We start from the raw sequence: 23,136 nt of genomic DNA, 5'->3' as shown, positions 1-23,136 counted from the left end.
ACTAGCTTTGTTCAAGGGATGTGGCGAGAACTGGGGGGAAATTCGCTGTTTTGTTAGACCAGTGCAGTGCTGCCCCCGCTCCCCAAAAGTCTAAACTGAAAACAATCAACTCACCTTCCCCTGAATCAGATTCTGCAAACAGATGTTCACCTTTTGAATCTGGGCTAACTGGGGGCCACCAGCCTCTGACTGTAAATCTGTTAGAAAATTCTAAAGGAGGAATTGAAGGCGGACAACACGGTGAAGGCTGGAGTTCCATCTGCCCCCTTCTATCACCACAGGTCATTCCTCTCCTCCATCCAGATCCCCTCATCCCAGTTCCCCCCCAGGCAGGTGGGAAATCTAATACTCTCCATGCCATCTCTTTAAAAGTCCGGTTCCTCCCCCCGCCTCAAAGAGCACGGTACCCTCTTTCTCTATTCTTTATGGATCCTCCCTGTCCATCCCTGACTTGTTGGAACAATCCAGGCCACTCCCCCATCTCCATGGAGTGATCCCAGTCATGTCCCTCTGAATGGAATGCAGACCAGCCTCCTCTAGGCCCAGCAATGAACCCCAACCTAACCCTTGGTGGCATCCTGTCATTTCAATGCTGCTTCCAATTCATGATCCCTGTCCATTAACTCTTGCCTTTCCAGGATGGTGTCAGGCTGCACCCACATACCCCTGCCCCCCCCGCTACACACCATGGGTCAGCCCCGTACCTCACCAAGGGCACCCAGATGCAGCTGCTGTTGCTGGGCCTCCCTCAGACGGCCCTCATACCAGGCCTGGCTGTGCTCCAGCAGCTCCAGCCCCTGCCACAGGGCATCCTGCTCCCGCTCCAGAGCTTGCATCCTCTGCAGCTGAAAAAGGCAAGAAGCAGAGGCTGACTTACTCCACAGCAGAGCTCTGGACCACACGGGGCCCTTACTCTTAACCCCTGGTTAGGGTCTGGTCACTGAGTGTGAGCCCCGGACTGGCCACTGAGGACCCGAAGGGCAAGGGGAAGCAAGGGGTACTTTGTGAGTCCTCAAAATTGGGTGGAAATGCAGGACACTGATCTAGGGAGAGGAGCTTCCCCAGGACCTCTTGCGGGACCGATACTCACCCAGAGGAAGAAGCTCCTGGCTCCTGGCTCTTGGCGGCTCGTCTCCAGAGGCAACAGCAGAACCGTGTAGGGGACCTGCACCAGGGGCAGCCTGCCAGGCCCCCGGCTCCCCATGGCTCTGAGGTGGCAAGGGTGGAGCCACGCCCCCTGGTGCAGGCCGGTCCCTCCCCTTCCCCCAGCCTCACACAGTCCTGCCTAGTCTTTCAGCCTCTCAGAGCCCTTCCTGCTGTGTCTGAGGCTGAGTTGTTCCTACTTTGGTGAGGGAAGGAACTCCTTCTTTGGGCCCCTTCTTCCCTCTCATCTGTTTGCGTGGGGTCTGTTGAAGGGGCTGGTTCTCATGGAGTCTGTCTGCGTGGAACCCAAGGGTCTCCAGCAGAGATACTAATATATATATTATATATAATTTTTTTTTTTTTGGCTGCCCACGAAGCATGTAGAAGTTCACAGGCCAGCGATCGAACCTGAGCCACAGCAGCCAACTCAAGCCACAGCAGTGACAACACTGGATCCTTAACCTGTTGTGCACAAGGGAACCCCAGGATCCTGTATTGTTAATGAGGCAGGGCAGTTCCCTCCGTGGACCGCTGCTTTGTGTTTCATCCCTTTTCTCTTGTTTTGGTTGGTCTAAGGATACAATAACTTTCTCCAAAATAAATTTTATTACTCACATGAAGCAAAACTTCCAGGGAAACTGAGAATGCTGGGTGTGAAGTAAGGGAACAAAGAGGCTCTGGTGGCCCCCCGGGGTTTGGGACATGGAGGAGGGCCCAGGAAGGACTCTCAGAGGATGGCCGTGGCGGCGGGCAGCACTTCCTGACTCATGAACGTCTCCAGGTCCAGACTGGGATCTTCCAAATCTAATTTCAGAAACTTATCTACTAATGTCTGACAACTGGGGAGAGAGGACAGCGAGATTTATGAGAGGATGGATAACAGGACCCTGGGGCAGAGAGGAGAGGATGTGTGCACAGGAAAGCCGGGGCCTTGAGAATTTAGGAATTTCAGGACAAAAAAAGAAAAATAAATGGAGTTCCTGTTGTGGCACAGCGTTAACAAATCCGACTAGGAACCATGAGGTTGCAGGTTCGATCCCTGGCCCTGCTCAGTGGGTTAAAGATCTGGTGTTGCTGTGAGCTGTGGTGTAGGTCACAGATGCGGCTCGGATCTGGTGTTGCTGTGGCTGTGGTGTAGGCTGGCAGCTGTAGCTCCGATTCGGCCCCTAGCCTGGGAACTTCCATGTGCCATGGGTACGGCCCTAAAAAAAGGCCAAAAAAAAAAAAAAAAAAAGGAATTTCAGGATGAAACTGTTAGTCTTTGAAGGGCAAAGAGGCTGTCTCAGTCTCCAAAAGGGGGAGAAAAGCTGCAGAATGTGCTAGAGAGAACAAGGCCCCTGGGCCCACACTCACTTTTCCATTTGCTTCGCCTTTAGCAGCTCCTTGACAGGCTTGATGGGTTTTCCACTGCGGATCAAGTCTGAGACCTAGGACCAAGGAGGAAGGGGGGGGGTGGGGGAGTTGAGTAAAAGAAGAGAAAATAAGGGTCAGAAATTTTCATGGGCCCAGAGACCATGGCCCCGAGAGAAGCAAGGGGAGTGGAAAGGAGCCCTGCTGGAGCTGGTAGCTGTGTGGACCTCACCTCCTTGCCACGAGCAATGAGTCTGTCAGGAAGCCCAGCCTGGGCAGCTGTGTGGGAGGCATGGCTGGCATTGGCAACACCTTCACAAACCTGATAGAAGAACACAAGGTCGTCCCCATCCTCACAGGTCTCCATGGTCTTAAAAGAGCATAAAAAGGGACAGTGCGTCATCAGTCATTCTGTCCCCATACCTTTGCTCAGTCGCTGTGTCCCCATACCTTTGCTCAGTCGCTGTGGAGAGTGAGAAACAGGCAGGGGCACGGTCCCTGTGCTCAGGGAGCCCCTGTTCTGATGGAGGAGCCAGTCTGCGCCTCTGGGAAATGTTTGGCCGTGGGGCTCCTAGGGGGCTGGATTGGTTTCCTTACCAAATACTGCACAAGAGGCCCCTGCGGCAGCAGCTGTAGCTGAACAAGGCTCAGAAAGTTGGTGGCCACAAAGATATGGGGACACATGGGTCCAAGCGCCAGCCAGTGTCGGATCACAGCAGCCAGGAGTGCGAGCCCATCCACCTGGGCAGAGGGCAGGGTGAGGGTGTGTGACCACGGGGGCCCCGGGTGCCGCTTGCCCCTGCCAGGCCTTATCCACCTCTTGCCGCTTCTCTTCTGCCCACACCCTTTTCCCCAGGCCAGCCTCCCCCTGCCCCTTCTTTCCCGCCATTTCCCCCTCTTCACTTCTTCATCAGTTTCTCTCCTCACCGTGTTGGTTCCTTTTCCAAATTCATCAATAAGGACCAGAGACCGCTCAGTGGCGTTGTTCACCGCTTTCGCCACCTGCTGGGCACCAGGTGGACAAGGGAGCGTTTCATTAGCCCTCGAGGCCTGTAATGCGCTGACCGCAGTCTGCCTGTGAAGAAAGCTGCCCGTACATGTGTCCACCCTGCTGGACTGCACGCTCTTGATGGTGAAGCACACGTTTGGCTCATCCTTTCATTGCCAGCACGCCTCTCACAGAGCCAGGGTTCAACACAGGTTCAGGGTATTGAGCCTCCCGGTCTCTGAACTGGGTGCTCCCTGCCCCTGGTGCACAGAGCAGGCAGCTGAGGGAGTTTTCCCTGTTCAGACCATTTTTCAGGAGTAGGGTTCCTTCCCCCATCCTCCTCCTCCCCCGACCCCCTCTCCCTTTGCCCCCTTTGACCTGGTTGAGGTCGATCATGAAGGTGGAGAGGCCAAGGGAGATGGATTCGCAGCTATGAATTCGAGTGAAGATGGCATCTACTGCCCCGATTTCGGCTTCCTCTGCTGGCACAAAGCTGCCCACCAGGGCCATGAATGTGATGAGGCCTACCTGAGGAGAGGAGGAGACAGGCCTGGGGCCTGGGCTGTGGGGAAGGTGAGGCTAAACCGGGGAGAAAATGATAGTGCATGAGAGATGGACACAGTTTAACAGCAGATCACAGCCCCTTCTGCTCACTGTAGAACTAGAAAGGGGCAGGGAGTGGGCAGAGGCACACTTAGGAGTGGTGTGGACATATTCGGAGGTAGGGGAGGAGAACTCAAGCCACACAATGACCATTTGAGCTTGGGCCTCCCTCGGGTACAGAATGACAACATGGGAGGAAGAGGAGTAGGGGTGTGGGTTCTGGTCTTTTCATAACAGTTGGGGTCAGAACTCAGAAGAGCTCTGGAGACCTGGGTCGGCTGGCAGGTGGGGGATGGAGACGATGGAGCGGATGCCAGTGGCCCAGGTTGTAGGGATCCCCCTACCTGTTTGAGGTATATGCTCTTCCCTGAGGAGTTGGGTCCAGTGATGACTTTGACCCTCCCTGTGTCCCCCATGCATTCTGCAGAGTTTGGCACAAAGGTTCGGGCACAGAGTTCCATCAGAGGATGCCTGCAGTGGGTGGAGAGGTACCTTGCACATGGCCTGTGGATCCAGAAGATGGGGCTTTTGGGGCCTTGGTGTCCATGCCTCCACCCCTCTCTATGCTCACCTGCCATTCCGGATTCGTACCCCAAGGAGCCGGGCAGAGTAACGGGGCCTTGAGTAGCCATAGTCCCGGGCAGCGCTGGCAAGAGCCAAGAGGACATCCAGGCGGGAGGCAAGGTCCAAAACCCGGGTCAAGACAGCCGCCCGTGCCAGCACCTGACACTGCAGCTGGTACATCAGCAGGGTCTCCTGGTCTGGGGGCCGGTGAGGGAGGGAGCTGAGGGTCAGCTCCAGAGGAAAGTGAAGGAGAGACAAAGAGGCCAGCGAGGGACCTAGAAACAGGCTTGCAGATATAATCTGAAACACTCAGAGAAGAGGCAGAGAGAAATAACAGGAAGGAGCAGAGCCTTTCAGAATCATCTCCACGCTGCCCCCACCTCCGCTCTGGCCATTCGCTTCTCCTCACCCCGGATGTCGCAGTGCAGGTCCCCCAGCAATGTATCCAGCTCCTTGGTTCGAGCACTACGATAGTGCAGCTTCTCCTCTGAGAGGAACTGGGCACAAGGGTTCAAAGCCATGAGCTCTGCATCTCTTGGTCCTCTTCCTCACTAACCCCCATCTCCAGGCCTGACCCTGATTTCTTTCTCCGTTGCCTCGGAGCTGGTAAAGGTCAAGGTAAAACCACAGAAGAGGGATCCCATACTGCACAGGGCTGATGGGGTGAGGCCCTCCTTCAGCTGCTGGTTCACTTTCCTTACCACACCCTACAGAGGTCAGGGGTCTTACCATGAAGTCCAGACCCTCGATCTCAAAGTCACTGGTCTCCACCATGGAAGGCAGTCGGGGAATACAAAGAAGGAAGCCGATCTGGGGAGGGTGAAGGAGAGAGAAAGCAGAGGGTGATACACCGGGCACCTTTCCCTGGAGGAAGCCCGAGTTCCCTGTGCCCCCCAGTGCTTCCCTCAGGGGCCTAATGCCACCAAAAGGTGTTCATGACCTGTGATTCCTCCGAGAGTTTCCGATCTGCCAGGGTGTACCTCATAAACCTAATGTTTCCCTAAAAGCCCACTGGGGAGTTCGCCCACCCTCCTGCTCTCACCAGCGGGATGTAGATGACACTGCAGGAGGGGATACGCGAGTCCAGATTCTCCAGCTCCTTCCGAGCAACCTCAGTGAGGAAACTGGGAAGTCCCATCAGCCTTCGTTTTTCTAAGAGGGTGGAAGACACAGGGATATTGCAAATCAGGTTCCTGCCCTGACCGCGATGATTATCTCAAGTTGTGGTGGTCACCAACCGAGGATGGCACCCCGTCACTGGTCGGGCTCATGTTTCAGGGCTCCTGGGCCCGCCCGCACACCTAACACTCACTCTCATCAATTTCAGGATCTATGTTGGGAAGGACTGTGAAGCGATTTTCAGCAAGACTGCCCTCAAAGTCCACCTGAGGAGACAAGAAGTCCAGGTCTTTCCGTCCAGCCCCATCTCATCCTACTCCTCACCTCTGCTTGGGCCCCTGCAGTCCTTGCTTTCACCTAACCCTCCAAGCACACCCCAGGTGTCCTGCCGTCTCCTCTCACCACCCCAGCCCTGGTCATCCAGCTGACCTCAGTGTCTCCCATGCATTCCGCCTTCCATACTGCACTCCCCAGAGTCCAGCCACTCTCCATTATCCAAACCCATCTCTCTCCCCTACACCCCAGGAGCTCCGCCCTTTCCTTCCACGCACCACTTTCCCAATGAGGCTGGCAATGTGGTGTAGGTCATCAGAGAAGTCGTGGGCAATTTCCTGAAAGAGCTGAATGGACTGGGGCAGGGAACGGCAGGCGTCCCTCAGGCCCAGGGCACTGTACACAGTCTGCAGGAGAAATGGACAGAGGAGGGTAGCCCATACCCAGGCCAGGCTGGGGCGAGGGAACAGGGGTGGACTAAGAAGGACAAAGGCCAACAGGGAAAAACACAATAACAAAGACAGAAAATGGCATTTGCAAAACTCTTTGCCAGCACTGCACTAAAGCTGAGGCTCCGAAGACAACTGGGTCCCTTGTTCTAGATGAGAAAGTGCAGTCTAGTGAGGAAGACAGAAATACACCGGGAAGACTGAAAAATGAAGTGGTGGCTGCTTTGATAGAAATGTGTACAATGCCCCAAGAGAGAAGTTCTATAGAGGAAGGAGAAGGAGAAACAGGGATATGAAAGGCAGAGAAGAAGTAAATGTAGGGGCAATGAGAGCACTGGGGCAAGAGAGACAAGAAGAGAGGGTGGGTGAGAGTCACTGAGAGTTAACTCCCCAGAGTGAAAGCCAGTGACCTGAGGTGGCTGCTCTAACCAGGGATTAGACTGGTGGACAGACCCAGTCCATAGGACATTGCTGAGCCTCACTCTGTGTCAGAGGACATGTAAAGTGTACTAATCAAAGGGTTTATCACCCAGCCATGACGGAAACCAGGACACAAGCAGCAGAAACAATGACTATCCATAAGAAAAACTGACATTGTGCAACTGACTAAAATTACTAAATTCAGAGAATAAGAGTAACAGGGCTAAAATAGTTGGGATATCTTTGCCGAGAAAAAGAAATGAGCTGGACCTGGAATAAGGCAAGGAAGGAAGGAGGATATTCTGGATGAGGGCAAGAACATGGGCAAACAGAGACAGGAACAAGAGCTAACACTTACTGAACATTGCCAGGCAATGTTCTAAACTTTTTACGTGTTAATTTCATCCACTCCTCCAAATAATCCTAGATGGGGCCTAGCATGATCTCCGTTTTACAGATGAGCAAGCTGAAGCACAAAGAGGTAACATAACTTGCTCGAGTTCTGAGAGTAAGTAGAACTGGGAATTTAACCCAGGTGTCTGGTTTTTAAGCAGTTACAAATGAGGAAAGGAGGGAGGTCTAGAATGAATGTTATGGTATTGGCTTGGAATCAGAGGTGTGAATATGAATAGACAACTAATTCCAATTCTAGCTTCTATCCCTTCCCCTTTCTTTACCTACAAATAAACTTTTCTTTCGGCTTTCTTTCCTTTCCCTTTTTTTTTCTTTTTTTTTTTTTTTTTTTTTTGTCATACTCTCAACATATGGAAGTTCCCGGATCATGAATTGAATTGGGAGTTCCCGTCGTGGCGCAGTGGTTGACGAATCCAACTAGGAACCATGGGGTTGCGGGTTCGGTCCCTGCCCTTGCTCAGTGGGTTGAGGATCCGGCATTGCCGTGAGCTGTGGTGTAGGTTGCAGACGTGGCTCGGATCCCGCGTTGCTGTGGCTCTGGCGTAGGCCGGGGGCTACAGCTCCGATTGGACCCATAGCCTGGGAACTTCCATATGCCGAGGGAGCGGCCCAAAGAAATAGCACAAAGATTAAAAAAAAAAAAAAAAAAAAGAATTGAATTGAATCCGTGCTGTTCAACCTATGCCACAGCTGCAGCAACACCAGATCCTTAACTGGCTGAGCCACCAGGGAACTCCTTATAAAAATTTTAAGATTTATCCTTATATTATTTTGTTTTAACTTTCTTTTTTGGGGGGGGAGTGCTGTGCCTGCAGCATGCAGAAGTTCCTTTTGGAACTGTGTAAATATTCTACATTGGAGTTCCCATCATGGCGCAGTGGTTAACGAATCCTACTAGGAGTCATGAGGTTTCAGGTTCGATCCCTGGCCTCGATCAGTGGGTTAAGGATCTGGCCTTGCCATGAGCTGTGGTGTAGGTCACAGACGCGGCTCGGATCCTGAGTTGCTGTGGCTCTGGTGTAGGCTGGCGGCTATAGCTCCAATTCGACCCCTAGCCTGGGAACCTCCATATGCTGCGGTAGCAGCCCTAGAAAAGGCAAAAAGACAAAAAAAAAAAAAAAAAAAAAAAAAGAAATTAAAAAAATTCTATGTTACTATGAAATTTTAAAAAATAAAAATTAATAAAAAATTAAAAGAAAAAGGGAGTTCCCATGTGGCACAGCAGAGACAAATCCGACTAGGAATGATGAGGTTATGGGTTTGATCCCTGGCCTTGCTCAGTAGGTGAAGGATCCGGCGTTGCTGTGAGCTGTGGTGTAGGTCACAGACGCTGCTCGGATCTGATGTTTCTATGGCTGTGGCCTAGGCCAGCAGCTGTAGCTCCAATTCGACCCCTAGCCTGGGAACCTCCATATGCCATGGGTATGGCCCTAAAAAGCAAAAATTAATTAATTAATTAAAAAAAGAAATTAAAAATTTTTTCTGTCTTTTTTTAAGGGCTGCACCCAAGGCATATGGAGGTTCCCAGCCTAGGGGTCAAATTGAAGCTGTAGCTGCCAGCCTAACCATAGTCACAGCAAAGCCAGATCCACGCCACATTGCTGTGACCTACACCACAGCTCATGGCAATGCTGGATCTTTAACCCACTGAGCAAGACCTGTGTCCAGATTTGACCCCTAGCCTAGGAACTTCCATATTATGTAGCCTTAAAAAGCAAAAAAAAGAGGGGGGAGAGGGAGGGAGTGGGATGGATGGGAACTTGGGGTTAACAGATGCAGACTATTGCCTTGGGAATGGATAGACAATGAGATCCTGCTATATAAATAGCACTGGGAACTATGACTGGGCACTTGCGATGAAGCATGATAATGTGAGGAAAAAAAATGTATGTATAACCAGGTCACCATGCTTGTATAGTAGAAAGTTGACAGAACACTGTAAACCAGCTCTAATGAAAAAATTTTTTAAAAAGGGAAAAAAAGCAACTAAAAAAATTAAAAATAGACTGAAATAGGAGTTCCCATTGTGGCGCAGTGATTAACAAATCCAACTAGGAACCATGAGGTTGCGGTTCGATCCCTGGCCTTGCTCAGTGGGTTAAGGATCTGGCGTTGCTGTGAGCTGTGCTGTAGGTTGCAGACGCGGCACGGATCCTGCATTGCTGTGGCTCTGGTGTAGGCCGGCAGCTACAGCTCCAATTCGACCCCTAGCCTGGGAACCTCCATATGCCGTGGGAGCAGCCCAATAAATGGAAAAAGACCAAAAAAAAAAAAAAAAAAGAAAGAAAAAAAAGAAAAAAGAAACTTGACTAGAACCCATGAGGACATGGGTTCGATCCCTGGCCTTGCTCAGTGGGTTAAGGATCTGGCGTTGTCGTGAGCTGTGGTGTAGTTTGCAGACGCAGCTCCGATCCCGAGTTGCTGTGGCTCTGGCATAGGCCGGTGGCTACAGCTCCAATTCGACCCTAGCCTGGGAACCTCCATGCTGAGGGAGCAGCCCAAGAAATGGCAAAAAGAAAAAAAAAAAAAATGCAGTGGTCTGAGGAACGTATAAACCTATAAGTTTGTAATGATACCAAAACAACTTCACTGGCTGCCTTGGAGGATTAGGGAACTAACTTACTATATGGCAATAGCTAACTAAAGCAGGGGGGAAAAAAATCAAGTAATATTCTGTGATATCACTGGTAACCAAAGAGCAGACAAGAGGAAGGTTCTCTTTCCAGAAACATTCTAATAAATGAAGAAAGAATGTCAGGATTAGAATCACACTACTTTGCAACAATCCCTAAAGAACTAATCGGCTTGGATATTAAACATCAAAGGATGCTAACATTACAAAAGGAGAGACAGACATATCAGACATTATGTTCCTCTATTTAGGAAACAGTATTGAAGAAAATCAAACTTGAATCTGATTGAGCTTCTGGATTCAACTATTAATTTACAGAAATTCTAGAAGAAACATGTCAAAAACACCTTGGGAATGTACAGAAGGAACCCATAAAGGAGACTTAAAGAGACGTCATCCCATCACTGTTATGTTGAACATGTTTGGATCCTACTTAAACTAATTTTTAAAATAATTAAAGAGATGAATAGAAATTTAAACATAATATAATTGATTATATGAAAGAATTACATTTATTTTTTTTCTTTTTTATCTTTTTAGGGCTCCAGGAACGGCATATGGAAGTTCCCTGACTAGGGGTTGAATCAGAGCTATAGTCAATGGCCTACACCACAGCCACAGCAACTCAGGATCTGAGCCTTGTATGTGACTTACAGCACAGCTCACGGCAACGCCAGCTCCTTAACCCACTGCGAGAGGCCAGAGAATCCAGCCCTCATCCTCATGGATACTGGCCAGGTTCATTACTACTGAGTCGCAACGGGAACTTCCTATTGTTATTCCATTAAAAAATAATTGTTGGATGGAGTTTCCATCGTGCTCATTGGTAACGAACCTGACTGGAATCTATGAGGACTCGGGTTCGACCCCTGGCCTTGCTCAGCGGGTTAACGATCTGGCATTGCTGTGGCTGTGATGTAGGTTAGCAGCTGAAACTCCGATTCAACCTCTACCTAGCCTGGGAACCTCCATATGCCTTGGGTTCAGTCCGAAAAAAAAATGCAAAAAAAAAAAAAATTATTGGCATTCCCATCATGGGGGTTCATTATACTATTCTAAAAAATTTTTTGGAGTTCCTGTCGTGGCTCAGTGGTTAACGAATCCGACTAGGAACCATGGGGTTGAAGGTTCGATCCCTGGCCTTGCTTAGTGGGTTAAGGATCTGGCGTTGCGGTGAGCTGTGGTGTAGGTTGCAGATGTAGCTTGGATACCGAGTTGCTGTGGCTCTGGTGTAGGCTGGCAGCTACAGCTCTGATTAGACCCCTGGCCTGGGAACCTCCATATGCTGCAGGAGCAGCCCTAGAAATGGCAAAAAGACAAAAAAAAAAAAAAAAGAAAAAAAAAAGAAAAAAAATTTTTGACAATTTCCATAATGCAAAGATTTTTAATAAGGTGTTGGGATAAAGTTGGCCAGGGCACTCAGAGTACAGAGGGCCTGGAACACACGCTGAGGAGCCTAACCAGGACTCCTAGATTGAAGGAGGGTGATCTTACCTTGTAGAGGACCTGCCAGTCACTGACTTTGGTGTGGGACAACTTCATGCGTTTAAGAATCAGCTATGGAGTTGGGGAGGGATAAATTTGGAGTTTGGAATTAGCAGATACAAATTGCTACATACAAAATAAATGACAAAGTCCTACTATATAGCACAGGGAACTACACTAATATCTTACAATAAACCATAATGGAAAAGATCATGAAAAAGAACATACGTACACAACATTGTAAATCAACTCTACTTCAATAAAGAAAAAAATCAGCTAAAGTCAGACAAGGAGACAGTCGAGATTTTCCCTCTCACCCTAATGCCCCTCAAAATGCCCACCATCCCTCAACCTCCTTCCCCCCGACCCATTCCCTACCCCAGGCTCACAGGCACATTCTTGATGTGACCCAGCAATCGATGCAGCATCTGTGCCATGTCCAGGTTCTGGGGTAACAGGAAAAACTGAATGACATCCAGACGAGAATTTAGCTCCCCCAGGTCCTGAGTTGGACGTGTGAACCATAGCCTGGAAGCGAGGGTTGGAGTCGGGGGTGGGGGGGGGACCAGAAATTACATCTGTTCTCATCACTGTCTTGAACTAAATTTGTGAAAACGTACATTTGGAGGTCCCTAAGGATCATGTCCATGTGTGTCAGTATTGGCAAGTACAGTGTCCTATCCAAAGCAGGTGTGTTTACTTGCATCTACTGAAAACCTTTGCATGTAAGCAGGATTGTGTCTGTATATCTCAGGGTTTTTTTTTTTTTTTTGGCCATACCTGCAGCATGCGAAAGTTCCTAAGCCAAAGATGGAACCCATGCCACAGCAGTGACAACACTGGGTCCTTAACCTGCTGTCCCACCAGGGAATGCCTGCATATCTCAGTTTTGATGGATAGGACCATGTGTTATTCCATGTGGATATGTGACACAGCTTGTCAATATTTTAGAGGGAGAGCAGTGTGTTGAGGCATTTGTATGCCAACACTCTAGCTCTCTCTGCAGCTGAGTAGGAGAGAATGAGTCAGAATGAGTTTGTGTATCTGTATTTAGCTATGAAATAGCACAGGCATTCGTCTTTTCATGTTCTTCCTGTGAGTATATAACTATTCCATGTAGAATAAGTCCTCAATTTATGATACTGATCATTCCTGTGGAGAAAAAAGTATTGGGATAGAGACAACTAAGGGTTTCAATAATAGTGCCTTACTTTTAAATTGGCTAGTGGAAACAGGTTTTTATTATTATTATCATTATTATTGTTATCTTTTATGCATCTGAAGTTTTTCCTAATAAACTAAATCGCTATACAGAAATAAATGTCTCTGGAGTTCACGTCATGGCACAGCAGAAACGAATCTGATAGGAAAAATGAGGTTTCAGGTTCGATCCCTGGCCTCGATCAGCAGGTTAAGGATCTGGCCTTGTCGTGAGCTGTGGTGTAGGTTGCAGATGCGGCTCGGATCCTGCATTGCTGTGGCTGTGGCATAGGCCTGCAGCTGTAGCTTCAATTTGACCCCTCGCCTGGGAAACTCCATATGCTGCAGGTGCGGCCCTAAAAAGCCAAAAATTAAAAAAAGGAAGAAAGGTCTCATCTGTGTGTGTCTAATTCTGGGTATCCCTGTCTCCCTATGGCCATGATAAATGTGAGGCTCTATAGGGACCTGGAAACCCACAGAGCCTTTTCTACGTTAGAGCAAGCCATTAGGCACAGCATTTTAATAAGAGCCAACCTGTAGAGACACTGGGGCCTAAAGATGTGTATGTCACACTGTGGTTTATGGCCAGTTACCCTAGGTCCCTAGGTTAGTACATTCCAGGTTACAATGAAGTGGAGGATTCAGTCGGATTAAAGGGTGGCTTTCAGGCATCTCTGCTCCTTGGTCACAGAGGAGCAGAGGTGCCCGAGGCAGTGTAAGCCAGTTTGTGAAAGCCCTCCCCACTTGGAGAGCACCTGAGCCTCGCCAAGCAGACTTTCTTATAAAACACCTGGTATTTCTGACTCATGTGTGCTAACGCCTGGAGGCCTTAGTTAAGTCAGACTCGAGTCAGCTGAGAGGAGATGAGTCGAGATGAGGCCCTTGGAAGATAAGCAAATTGTCCAGTCATACAGCTTGTCAGACAGCTGGGTGTCTAACTCAGGTCTCCAGACTGCCAGGATGGCGCTCCTTAGAGCACATTTCAAAATTCAGTCACTTTCCAGGTACCCTGCCTGGCTTTAGACAGCTGGGCCCTTAGTTGACCATCAGGCTGCGATTCTCTGCCCTGCCGGATGCTACCTGGGGAATCTGCCCCCTTCCCTACCTATAACCGAGTTCTCTTGTCCAAGAATTCTTTCCCTTTCCTCCCTGGTTGAGATTAGAGATCTGCACCTGAAGCACTAGAAAATGTGTAGGTAATTAAATCACCTGGAGATGGCCTCAGAGATAATCCTAAATCAGCTTCCAAAAGAAGACTTGCAGGGCAGGTGGTGTGGGGAAAGGATTGTGCACCTGCAGGCTAGCACAGGTTTTTAGAGATGATGTAAGCAGTGCGCCTGCATCCGTTTATGCTGCTCACTCACTGAAGGCTACTGTGTACAAGGCCATGTGCCAGGCATGGAGGTTACAGGAAAGGCTACTAGACAGAGTTCACTCACAGCTATGAGGGCAAGCAGATTCACTGACTGCTAATTCCAACCTGACATGAAAGTGCAATTAGGTGTTCCCATCATGGCTCAGCAGAAACAAAATCTTACTAGTATCCATGAGGACACAGGTTCGATCCCTGGCCTCACTCAGTGGGTTAAAGCTCCTGCATGGCTGGCTGTGGCATAGGCTGGCGGCTACAGCTCCGATTCAACCCCTAGTCTGGGAAAGTCCTTATGTCATGGGTGTGGCCCTAAAAAAGACAGGGGAAAAAAAAAGTGCAATTAGAAAACATGTGACTACACAGCAAGGTACTGTCAATCTCCTCAAAGGTGCCTGCGAAGGCTTCACCAAAAAGGTGACAGTTGGGTTACACCTTGACGAGGAAGTAAGATTTGACAGGTGGAACAGAGGAAAGACTTTCCAGGGGGAACACCATTATGTGTTTAAGGTGTTTATGTATGCCTGTGTTTAAGGCATAATGTGTTTCCATGACGGCAGATGGCCTTAAATGACTGAAGTACAAGGTGTAAGACATGAGTTAGGAGAGCCTTGGGAAGGTAAGCCTGGAAAGCAAAACTCAGGTGAATGGGAGGGACCCTGAGCATCACACTGATAAAGGTGTGAATTTTCACCCTGCAGGTAATGGGGAAGCCTCCTGAGGTTTATGTTTTGTTTCTACTTAAGGTTTAAAAAAAGTAGATTGAGGAATTCTCGTCGTGGCACAGCAGTTAACGAATCTGCCCAGGAACTATGAGGTTGCGGGTTTGATCTCTGGCCTTGCTCAGTGGGTTAAGGATCCGGCGTTGCCGTGAGCTGTGGTGTAGGTTGCAGACGGGGCTCAGATCTCACGTTGCTGTGGCTGTGGTGTAGGCCGGTGGCTGCAGCTCTGATTTGACCCCTAGCCTGGGAACCTCCATATGCCGTGGCAGCAGCCCTAGAAAAGGTAAAAAGACAAAAAAAAAAAAAAAAAAGATTGACACAGTCAGATCTCTGTTTTGGAGTGACAGTTATTTTAGAATGAAAAACAGATGGAAAAAAGACATTAGAGGCAGAGAGACCAAACTGAAGGTGATGGCAGTGCTCAGAGTTAGAAATGAAGCTAACCAGAATTAGAGCAGAGGTAAGAGAGTGAAGCGGATGGCTGAGACAGACATTTCAGGGTAGAATCAATAAGCCTTGGTGAATAATTGAATATAGGGGGAGAGGGAGAAACATCAAGCCTACGTTCAGAGCTTGAGAAGCTGTACTGTCAGTCATGCCATTAACCAGAAAAGGCAATGCAGGCAGAGGAACAGGGCCAGGGGGCATCAATTTGGATGATGGGAGTTTGACCTGACTGTGGAAAGTGCAAGTGATGACGTGCAAAGGGCGTTCCACGTGATGGAGCTCAGAACTAGAGACGCAAATTGAAAGTCATCGGAGAACAGCTCAAGTTCAAAGTGCAGTAATTTAAAGATATTTCCATGTGTACACTGGTGTCTTGTGATTGTGTTTTTGCTGCACGTGTATTGGCAAATCTGCATATCATCAAGTATGTGTCGATCTGTGCTGACAACGTAAAATGAGAATAATACCAGCTACCACATGGGGTCGTTGTGAGAACTAAACGCATTTAGGCAGCATTCAGGAAAGGGCGGTGTGTTTGGGTCTACAGACTGCAGTCGTTAAGCTGTAGCACCTGCATGAAACTCACTCACCTGAGCAGCTTCTCTCCCCACTTACAGCGGCATCTGTTGAGGATTCCTGTTGGGTGGGGGTAGGGAGTGAGCCTGTTATCAGCAGGGACAGGGAAAGGAATGCACAGATGTGTCTAAGCTGAGGCATCAGGACCAGAGGTTGCAATGCTGGGCTGACAGGCCTGGGAGGGCGGGGTGTGGGGGGAGCGTTCCCCAAATACAGGACACAAAGGCGGCCAAAGCCAGCGTCTGGCCACAAGTCTGAGCCGGGATTACCTTACATGGGCTTAGGGGAGGGAATGGGCACTCATAGGAACACTCAACCAGAAAAATATGCAGAGCAGGCACAGTTAGACTCACAAAGAGCCCAACACAAACACGTGAGACACAACCCGCTGAGATGCATAGCGAAACCATGTAGATGCTGGGGTGATGTCCCACACACCCTAAAGGCTGAAACGACTATGAGACTATACAAATCAAACATGGGAGTTATGCAGTTACATGACTCTTCTCTATACACAGGGTCTCCCAGCCCCTAGACAGGTGCACAGCTAGTAAAGCATGCATACAAACCCAGGAATAAACACAGACTTGGTGAAGTAAGAAACGATATGCAAACAACACTGGACAACTAGACTGGACAAGGCTTTGGGGAGATGCCCAAGCTCAGGGAAGGTACAAAGAGGATAAGAAAACTGGATTGGAGTGGAAGAGAGAGCTGGCAATGGGGGCGACGTGGGAAGAGGGGGCCTGGGACACAGCTTTGGAGGCTGCTGCTTTCTGATGCACGGATGAGGGATGGGGCTCTCCTACCAAAGAGGCTAAGCCCCTCCTTGAGTCCACTGGCCACTTTGTACACCGAGGGGTGAGACTCACTCTTGAATATCTGCAGAACACTGTCAGGGAGAAATTGGGGTAATTTGCCTTTCTAAAGGGAATTGAGAAAATGAAATGGGGATTGGGAATACCTCCTGAGATCAAGCCTAGATGTAAGGTTTGGCCCTTACTGCCCTCTGCCTCAGTTTCTCTCTTTACAGAAGAAGGTGACACCTTTGTGCTTTCCTTCTTCTTGTCCCTAACCCCCTCTTCTCTGTCCTCTAGGGAGAGAGATCTTAATAGCCCCAGGATTAAAGAACTTGGAGCCCCATTAGGATTATTAGAGTATTAAGCTTAATCCTTCTCCCTCCCAGAGACGACAGCCTGCCTCCATCTCCTCACCTGTAAGTGTCTTGATCTATGCTCACCAGATGGGTCCTGAGGACAGAAAACAAGCAGAAGGGGGAGTTCCCATCGTGGCTCAGAGGAAACGAATCTGACTAGCATCCATAAGGCCGCAGGTTTGATCTCTGGCCATGCTCTGTGGGTTAAGGATCCAGCGCTGCTGTGGCTGTGAAGTAGGCTGGCAGCTTTAGCTTCAATTCAACCCCTAGCCTGGAAACCTCATATGCCTCAGGTGAGGCCCTAAAAGACAAAAAAAAAAAAAAAAAAGAAAACAAGCAGAAGAGAAGGTGGCTGGGGTATGAGAGCTCTGAGCCCATTCCTAAGTTCGACCCCCGCAACCTCCCTTCCAGGATACTCTCACAGTTTTCTCCCCAGGGCGCCACACACCCTCAGGAGATCCTGTGTGTCCTAGAGCAACTTACCAGATGAGTACTGCCTCTCCCCTCCTGCTTTACCTTCCAGGCCTCCCAAGCCCACCTTACTTTGGTTGAGGTTAGAGTAAATCACCTACAACACAAATTTCTTAAAGCCCAGGATGGGAACGCTGACGTTATAGTCTTCCAGTTCAACCCCGATTCTTCTTCGACCCAGGAACTTGAGCAGCCCTCCAAGTGCTCGAACCTAAAAGGGATCAGTAGTGGAGCAAATCCCAATGTCTTAGAGGCTGGACAACACCAGGGAAAATGATTATTTTCCAGGACTGGGCTAGCACCACCCAGGACTCAACTCTAGTACCCAGGAGCTCGTGCCTTTCTCTAACCTGCTGCATCCCTGCCCTTATCTCTCGGGACTATCTCACCGTGAGAAGGCAGTCAAAGGGGATGATGGAGGAAAGGAAGAGGATTTTCTCAGTGGCAGTCATGGAGTCAGGGATGAAGGAGTAATTTCCAGAAAGCAGGCGCTGTTTGCTTATCTCCAGACCTATTTTGAGGGAGGAAGGAGAGGGGAAGGGCTTGTAACCCAATTTTTCACCCTGGTTTAAGAATGAGAAAACATGGAGTTTCCATGGTGGCTCAGTGGTTAATGAACCCAACTTGTAGCCATAAGGACATGGATTTGACCCCTGGCCCCAGTCAGTGGGTTAAGGATCCGGCGTTGCCATGAGCTGTGGTGTAGGTTGCAGATGTAGCTTGGATCCCGCATTGCTGTGGCTGTGGTGTAAGCTGGCTGTTGAAGCTCTGATTCGACCCCTAGTCTGGGAACCTCCATATGCTGCAGATGCCCTAAAAAGACAAAAAAAAAAAAAAAAAAAAGACAAAAGAATGAGAAAACAGAAGCAAGAGAGATCATTGTGGGGGCGGGGCGGGGGGGACAGATCATGTGGCTTGCCAAGTTCACACAGGCAGTTAATGGAAAGGGGAGACAAGAACCAAATTTTCATACTCTTAGTCTAACTCTTTTATTCTACATGTGATATAGTAATTTTTTTTTTTTTCTTTTTGCCATTTCTCAGGCCGCTCTCGCGGCATATGGAGGTTCCCACGCTAGGGGTCCAATCGGAGCTGTAGCCACCAGCCTACACCAGAGCCACAGCAACGCAGGATCCGAGCCAAGTCTGCAATCTACACCACAGCTCACGGCAACGCCGGATCGTTTACCCACTGAGCAAGGGCAGGGACCGAACCCGCAACCTCATGGTTCCTAGTTGGATTCTTAGTTAACCACTGCACCACGACATCCTATTCTACATGTGATATAAAGGCACATGGCTGGGAACATAACCTGAGAAAGACAAATGGCTCAGGAGAGTAAGATATCTGTCTGGAATTAGGGATTTTTTTGGTCAAAAAATCACATTAATAGGAACAAATAACACGATGTCCTAACATCTAATTTACACTCTGGATAGAACACTCTGTCCTTTTTGCACACCTGGGAAGGTTATGGAATTGCCTTCTGGATCAACGAAGTCACTAAGGAAGTACTTTTTTTTTTTAAGGGGCAAATGGTTTTGGCTTAAAGGTGAAAATGCTTAAAATGCTTAAAGGGAACAATCAAAGCTGACCAAAAAGTGTTACCACTCCTTCTCAGGGAAGGCCCTCATCCCTAGACAAGCCTAAACTGCAAGTTATTAAAGAGTAGGGATTAGGCGGAGTCCCCATCATGGCGCAGTGGTTAACAAATCCGACTAGGAACCATGAGGTTGTGGGTTCAAGCCCTGGCCTTTCTCAGTGGGTTAGGGATCCAGCATTGCTGTGAGCTATGGTGTAGGTCTCAGACGCAGCTCGGATCCCGTGTTGCTGCGGCTGTGGTGTAGGCCAGTGGCTATAGCTCCGATTAGACCCCTAGCCTGGGAACCTCCATATGCCGTAGGAGCAGCCCTAGGAAAGGCAAAAAGACAAAAAAAAAAAAAAAAAAAAAAAAAAGGAGTAGGGATTAGGCTTGAAGAACACAAAGGTTTAGAATGAGATAAGGCTGAGGGGAGACCTCTGACTATGGAGATGGGAGTTAGGAGAAAGGGTTGGAAAACTGGGATGAGGGATTAAGCAAAGTAAAAGAGAGGAGATACCAAAATCCACACTTGGCAAAAATACAATTTCAGGTCTCTTAGGCGCTCTGTGATCCTGGGAGACTGTAAGAGAGGCAAAGAAAGAGCCATCAGGAGTTCCCACCGTGGCACAGTGGATTAATAATCTGGCATTGTCTCTGTGGTGGCACAGGTTCAATCCCCCAGCCGGGTGCAGTGGGTTAAGGATCCCTCATTGCCGCAGCTGTGGCTACACAGCCGCGTAGTTGCAGATTCATCTAGGTTTCAATCCCTGACCTGGGAACTTCCATATGCTGTAAGTGTGGCTGAAAAAAAAATAAATAAACAAACAAAAACAAATTTTTTAAAAAAGAAAAGAAAGGACCATCAGTCTGTACATCTAAGTCCTTGTGCCTCTGTTCCACCTTCCCTCTCACTCAATTCTGGTCACCTGGCTGTAACTCCTCCAAGACCCTTTAGTCTCCTGGAACATTCCATACTTCAGTCCTTCCCATTTTCCCCCTTTCGCTTACTTAGTCCTTACCAAGCTTTCCCAGAAATCGGGTCATATTCTCATCCTGTTTGGCGCTGGTAACAACAGACAGGGGATTGATTTCATCCAGAACTTGAAAGGAGAATGGAGAACAAACGAGTTCAAAGATTTTTATCTTTTGCCCAAAAGGAAATCTGTAGTCTTCCCCTTGCTATCTCCCTTCACCCCATACAATTTATTTCCTCCCTCTAAGAGTAGGGAGTGCCCCCACATTGGGAGCATAGATAGGAGGAGTCAGGCATGAGATTAAATCTCCAGCACCTGGTACACTTGCGGATAATAAGCTGAATTCCTAAAAACAACAAAGGGAGTCTCTTGGCGTCAATTACTAAAAACAACAAAGGGAGCCTCTAGGAGTCAATTAATAAAATAGATTGAGTCAGCTAAGGACATATGTGTGAAATACACTTCCAGCCCCATAGAAGAGGAATGCATAGCTCTGTCCTCACCTCTCTGCAGCAGCTTGAGGCTCTCATGGTCTGGGGCATCTGGCATGAAGTGGATGGTGGAGTCACCAGTGTCATAGTAGGCAATGCCCAGGTGTCCTGAATTCCACAGCACACACAGATGAATCTGTCCAGCAAGGAAGGAAACTAAAATTTGAACCAGGGTTGGGCCATGCCTCATTTAATTTTAATCATCTTATCAACTCTGAGATAGGGGTTTTTTCGTAGCTCAGTGGGTTAAGGATCGGGCAGCTTTGTCACAGCAGTGGCTTGGGTGGCTGCAGTAGTTCGGGTTGGCTCCTTGGTCCGGGAACTCCCCAAAATAAACAAAAAAAAAGAACCCCTCTGAGATAGGCATCAACATCACCATTCAGTAAATGTGAAACCGACACTCAGTGGAGGCAAGTAACTAGCACAGCTCTTCCCAGCCGCTTTACCTTCTAACAATCAGACGTTCCAATTAACTCCCCCTCTCCAATTTCCAGCTCCTGCTCTCCCGCCCCCCACATCACCCCAGCCCCGACCTCCGCGGGTTCCTCCTCTTCCTCCTCCTCCCCCTCCCCGAAGCCGGGCACTGGGGCCAGGCTGGGGAGGCTGGTCGGGGCCTCCCCGGGTCCCGGCTCCTGCGGCGTCCTGCCTGAGGTCGCTCCTACGGAAGCCATGGCCGTGGAGGCTCTGTGGATGCAGAAAATGAAGGCGGTTCAGGAGCGAGATCTCTCCCGCGAGAAGGAGAGGGTGGGGGGTGTGTGCAGAAATACGAATCTACTGAGGATTAATGGGAGAAGGCCGAGGGGGCAGGGCTGCGAGGGCCTGCGAGAGATGTGGTCACAAGTGCAAGGCATTTGGAGGAGCGATTTCTCGGGTATTTCACTAAAGTACAGGCTGTGGGAAACTCCACCCCCCCCCATTTCTGTCACGCAGAGGCTGTACTTGGCAAACAGCCTGAGAGCCCCAAGGGGCGAACTGTGCACACCTCCTCTCTTCTCCCCAGCCAACCAGGCCCCAGAAATCACAGCCTCAAGCTCTAGACTACCCCACTCAGACGCGGACAACTGGCGGTATTTTCCCGCGTTTTCAGTCACCTGGGTTGCGACGTGTGCAAGACCGCGTCACTAACAGCCGCGAGCAGGAGGTAGGGGTGTGCCGTCGGCGCGACGGCGGGGTGCGCGCGCACATGCCCCGCCTTCCTAGACACTATTGGTTGAAGAGACCCGGATCCTGCATAGACATCCAACAGAATGAAAAGGAGCAGAGGCCCGCAGAAAAGACTGGACGATGATTGGCTTATTCGCATATAGGGCAGGACCAGAACGTTCAAACTTCCCGCCCTCTGCAGTTGCCTAGCACCCAGGCCTCTGGCAGTCAGATTGCTGGGCTGTGATTGACGCGGGGTGGAGCCTGTGAGAAGATCCAAAGCAGAGCTTGAATTTAGCCCCCCCCCCCCCGCCCCCGGAACCTTATAGGAGAATCTGGAGAAGAGGCCGACCTTAAAGGAACAGAGACGCGGCTTTTTGATTTTTTTTTTTTTTCTCTGAAGAGTGGAGATAAGCAATAGTAATTCAACCTGTGCCAACAATTCCAAGTTAATAGGTATAAAGAGCTTAGAACAGTGTCTGGCAAACATATTAAGAGCCATTTGAGAATTTTAAATAAATACGTAAACATAAGAAACGAGGCTCCTATCTCAGCCCACATTTGCCTGGGTGCTGAGTATGATTCCTCCCACAGGGGTCACAGGGCCTAATTAATAATTTCGGCGCCCCAGGAGAAGATAGAACCATTCGAATTACACCAACTTCTGGCAGAGAGCGCTAGACCTGATAAGAATACCTACACCTCTACTGGGACATGCCCCTACCCCTACACACACACTCACACACACCCCTAAGGACAGAAGGGTGTCATTCATTCTGGGCCAGGTCCGTGGACTGGAAGCAGGGATTATAATTAAGTCCTTATTCCATAAGCCTGATTTTTGAGTCTGTGTGTGTGAGGGGAGGAGAAGAAGGAGATGGTAAGGGAGATAGAAATAAACAATCACATACTTTTTTTTTTTTTTTTTTTTTGTCTTTTTGCCTTTTCTAGGACCGCTCCTGCGGCATACGGAGGCTCCCAGGCTAGGGGTCTAATCAGAGCTGTAGCCACCAGCCTACGCCAGAGCCACATCAACACGGGATCCAAGCCGCATCTGCAACCTACACCACAGCTCACGGCAACGCCAGATCCTTAACCCACTGAGCAAGGCCAGGGATCAAACCCACAACCTCATGGTTCCTAGTGGGATTTGTTAACCACTGCGCCAGGATGGGAACTCCAATCACATACTTTTAAAAACATCCTTAAAATACATCTTCCTGGAGTTCCCGTCGTGGTGCAGTGGTTAACGAATCCAACTAGGAACCATGAGGTTGAAGGTTTGATCCCTGGCCTTGCTCAGTGGGTTAAGGATCTGGCGTTGCCGTGAGCTGTGGTGTAGGTTGCAGACGCGACTTGGATCCCGTGTTGCTGTGGCTCTGGCTAAGCTGGCAGCTACAGCTCCGATTAGACCCCTAGCCTGGGAACCTCCATATGCTGAGGGAGCAGCCCAAGAAATGGCAAAAAGACAAAAAAAAAAAAAAACGTCTTCCTCCCAGCTTTGTTCCAGGTACTCTGAATGCAGAGGTCCCACCCAAGAGCTTAGGGAAAATGGTGGGGTAACC

The 23,136-nt window shown here is 49.3% G+C and overlaps 1 protein-coding gene across 3 annotated transcripts; it reads right to left on the bottom strand.

The window, feature by feature from the left end:
- MSH5 (mutS homolog 5) lies at positions 1,731-21,627 on the bottom strand. 3 transcript variants are annotated; one of them, XM_021098148.1, is made up of 25 exons: positions 21,520-21,627; positions 20,962-21,112; positions 20,441-20,564; positions 19,983-20,063; positions 19,481-19,543; positions 17,771-17,892; positions 17,483-17,592; positions 16,969-17,004; positions 16,564-16,646; positions 15,769-15,814; positions 11,830-11,968; positions 11,450-11,512; positions 6,319-6,447; positions 5,961-6,033; positions 5,691-5,800; positions 5,378-5,458; positions 5,058-5,145; positions 4,656-4,845; positions 4,429-4,555; positions 3,860-4,060; positions 3,421-3,495; positions 3,091-3,234; positions 2,726-2,863; positions 2,497-2,570; positions 1,731-1,982 (listed from the first exon to the last, which is right to left on the bottom strand). In XM_021098148.1, exons 2-25 carry the CDS (start codon positions 21,097-21,099, stop codon positions 1,871-1,873), a joined length of 2,547 nt encoding a protein of 848 aa, XP_020953807.1. In that variant the 5' UTR covers positions 21,100-21,112; positions 21,520-21,627; the 3' UTR covers positions 1,731-1,870.

This window comes from Sus scrofa, chromosome 7, assembly GCF_000003025.6.
Source record: "Sus scrofa isolate TJ Tabasco breed Duroc chromosome 7, Sscrofa11.1, whole genome shotgun sequence".
NCBI lineage: Eukaryota > Metazoa > Chordata > Mammalia > Artiodactyla > Suidae > Sus > Sus scrofa.
The sequence above is the reverse complement of the archived record's forward strand: the minus strand, read 5'-3'. Positions and strand labels throughout refer to the sequence as shown.

Bases quoted from the DNA above. Each gene is read 5' to 3' on its own strand.
- MSH5 (XM_021098148.1), bottom strand. From the start codon at position 21,099: ATGGCTTCCGTAGGAGCGACCTCAGGCAGGACGCCGCAGGAGCCGGGA. The intron at 3,235-3,420 runs GTGAGGAGAGAA...CCCTCTGCCCAG, and splicing joins TTGGAAAAGGAACCAACACG to GTGGATGGGCTCGCACTCCT. The intron at 1,983-2,496 runs GTGAGTGTGGGC...CTCTCTCCCCAG, and splicing joins AAGGCGAAGCAAATGGAAAA to TTGTCAGACATTAGTAGATA.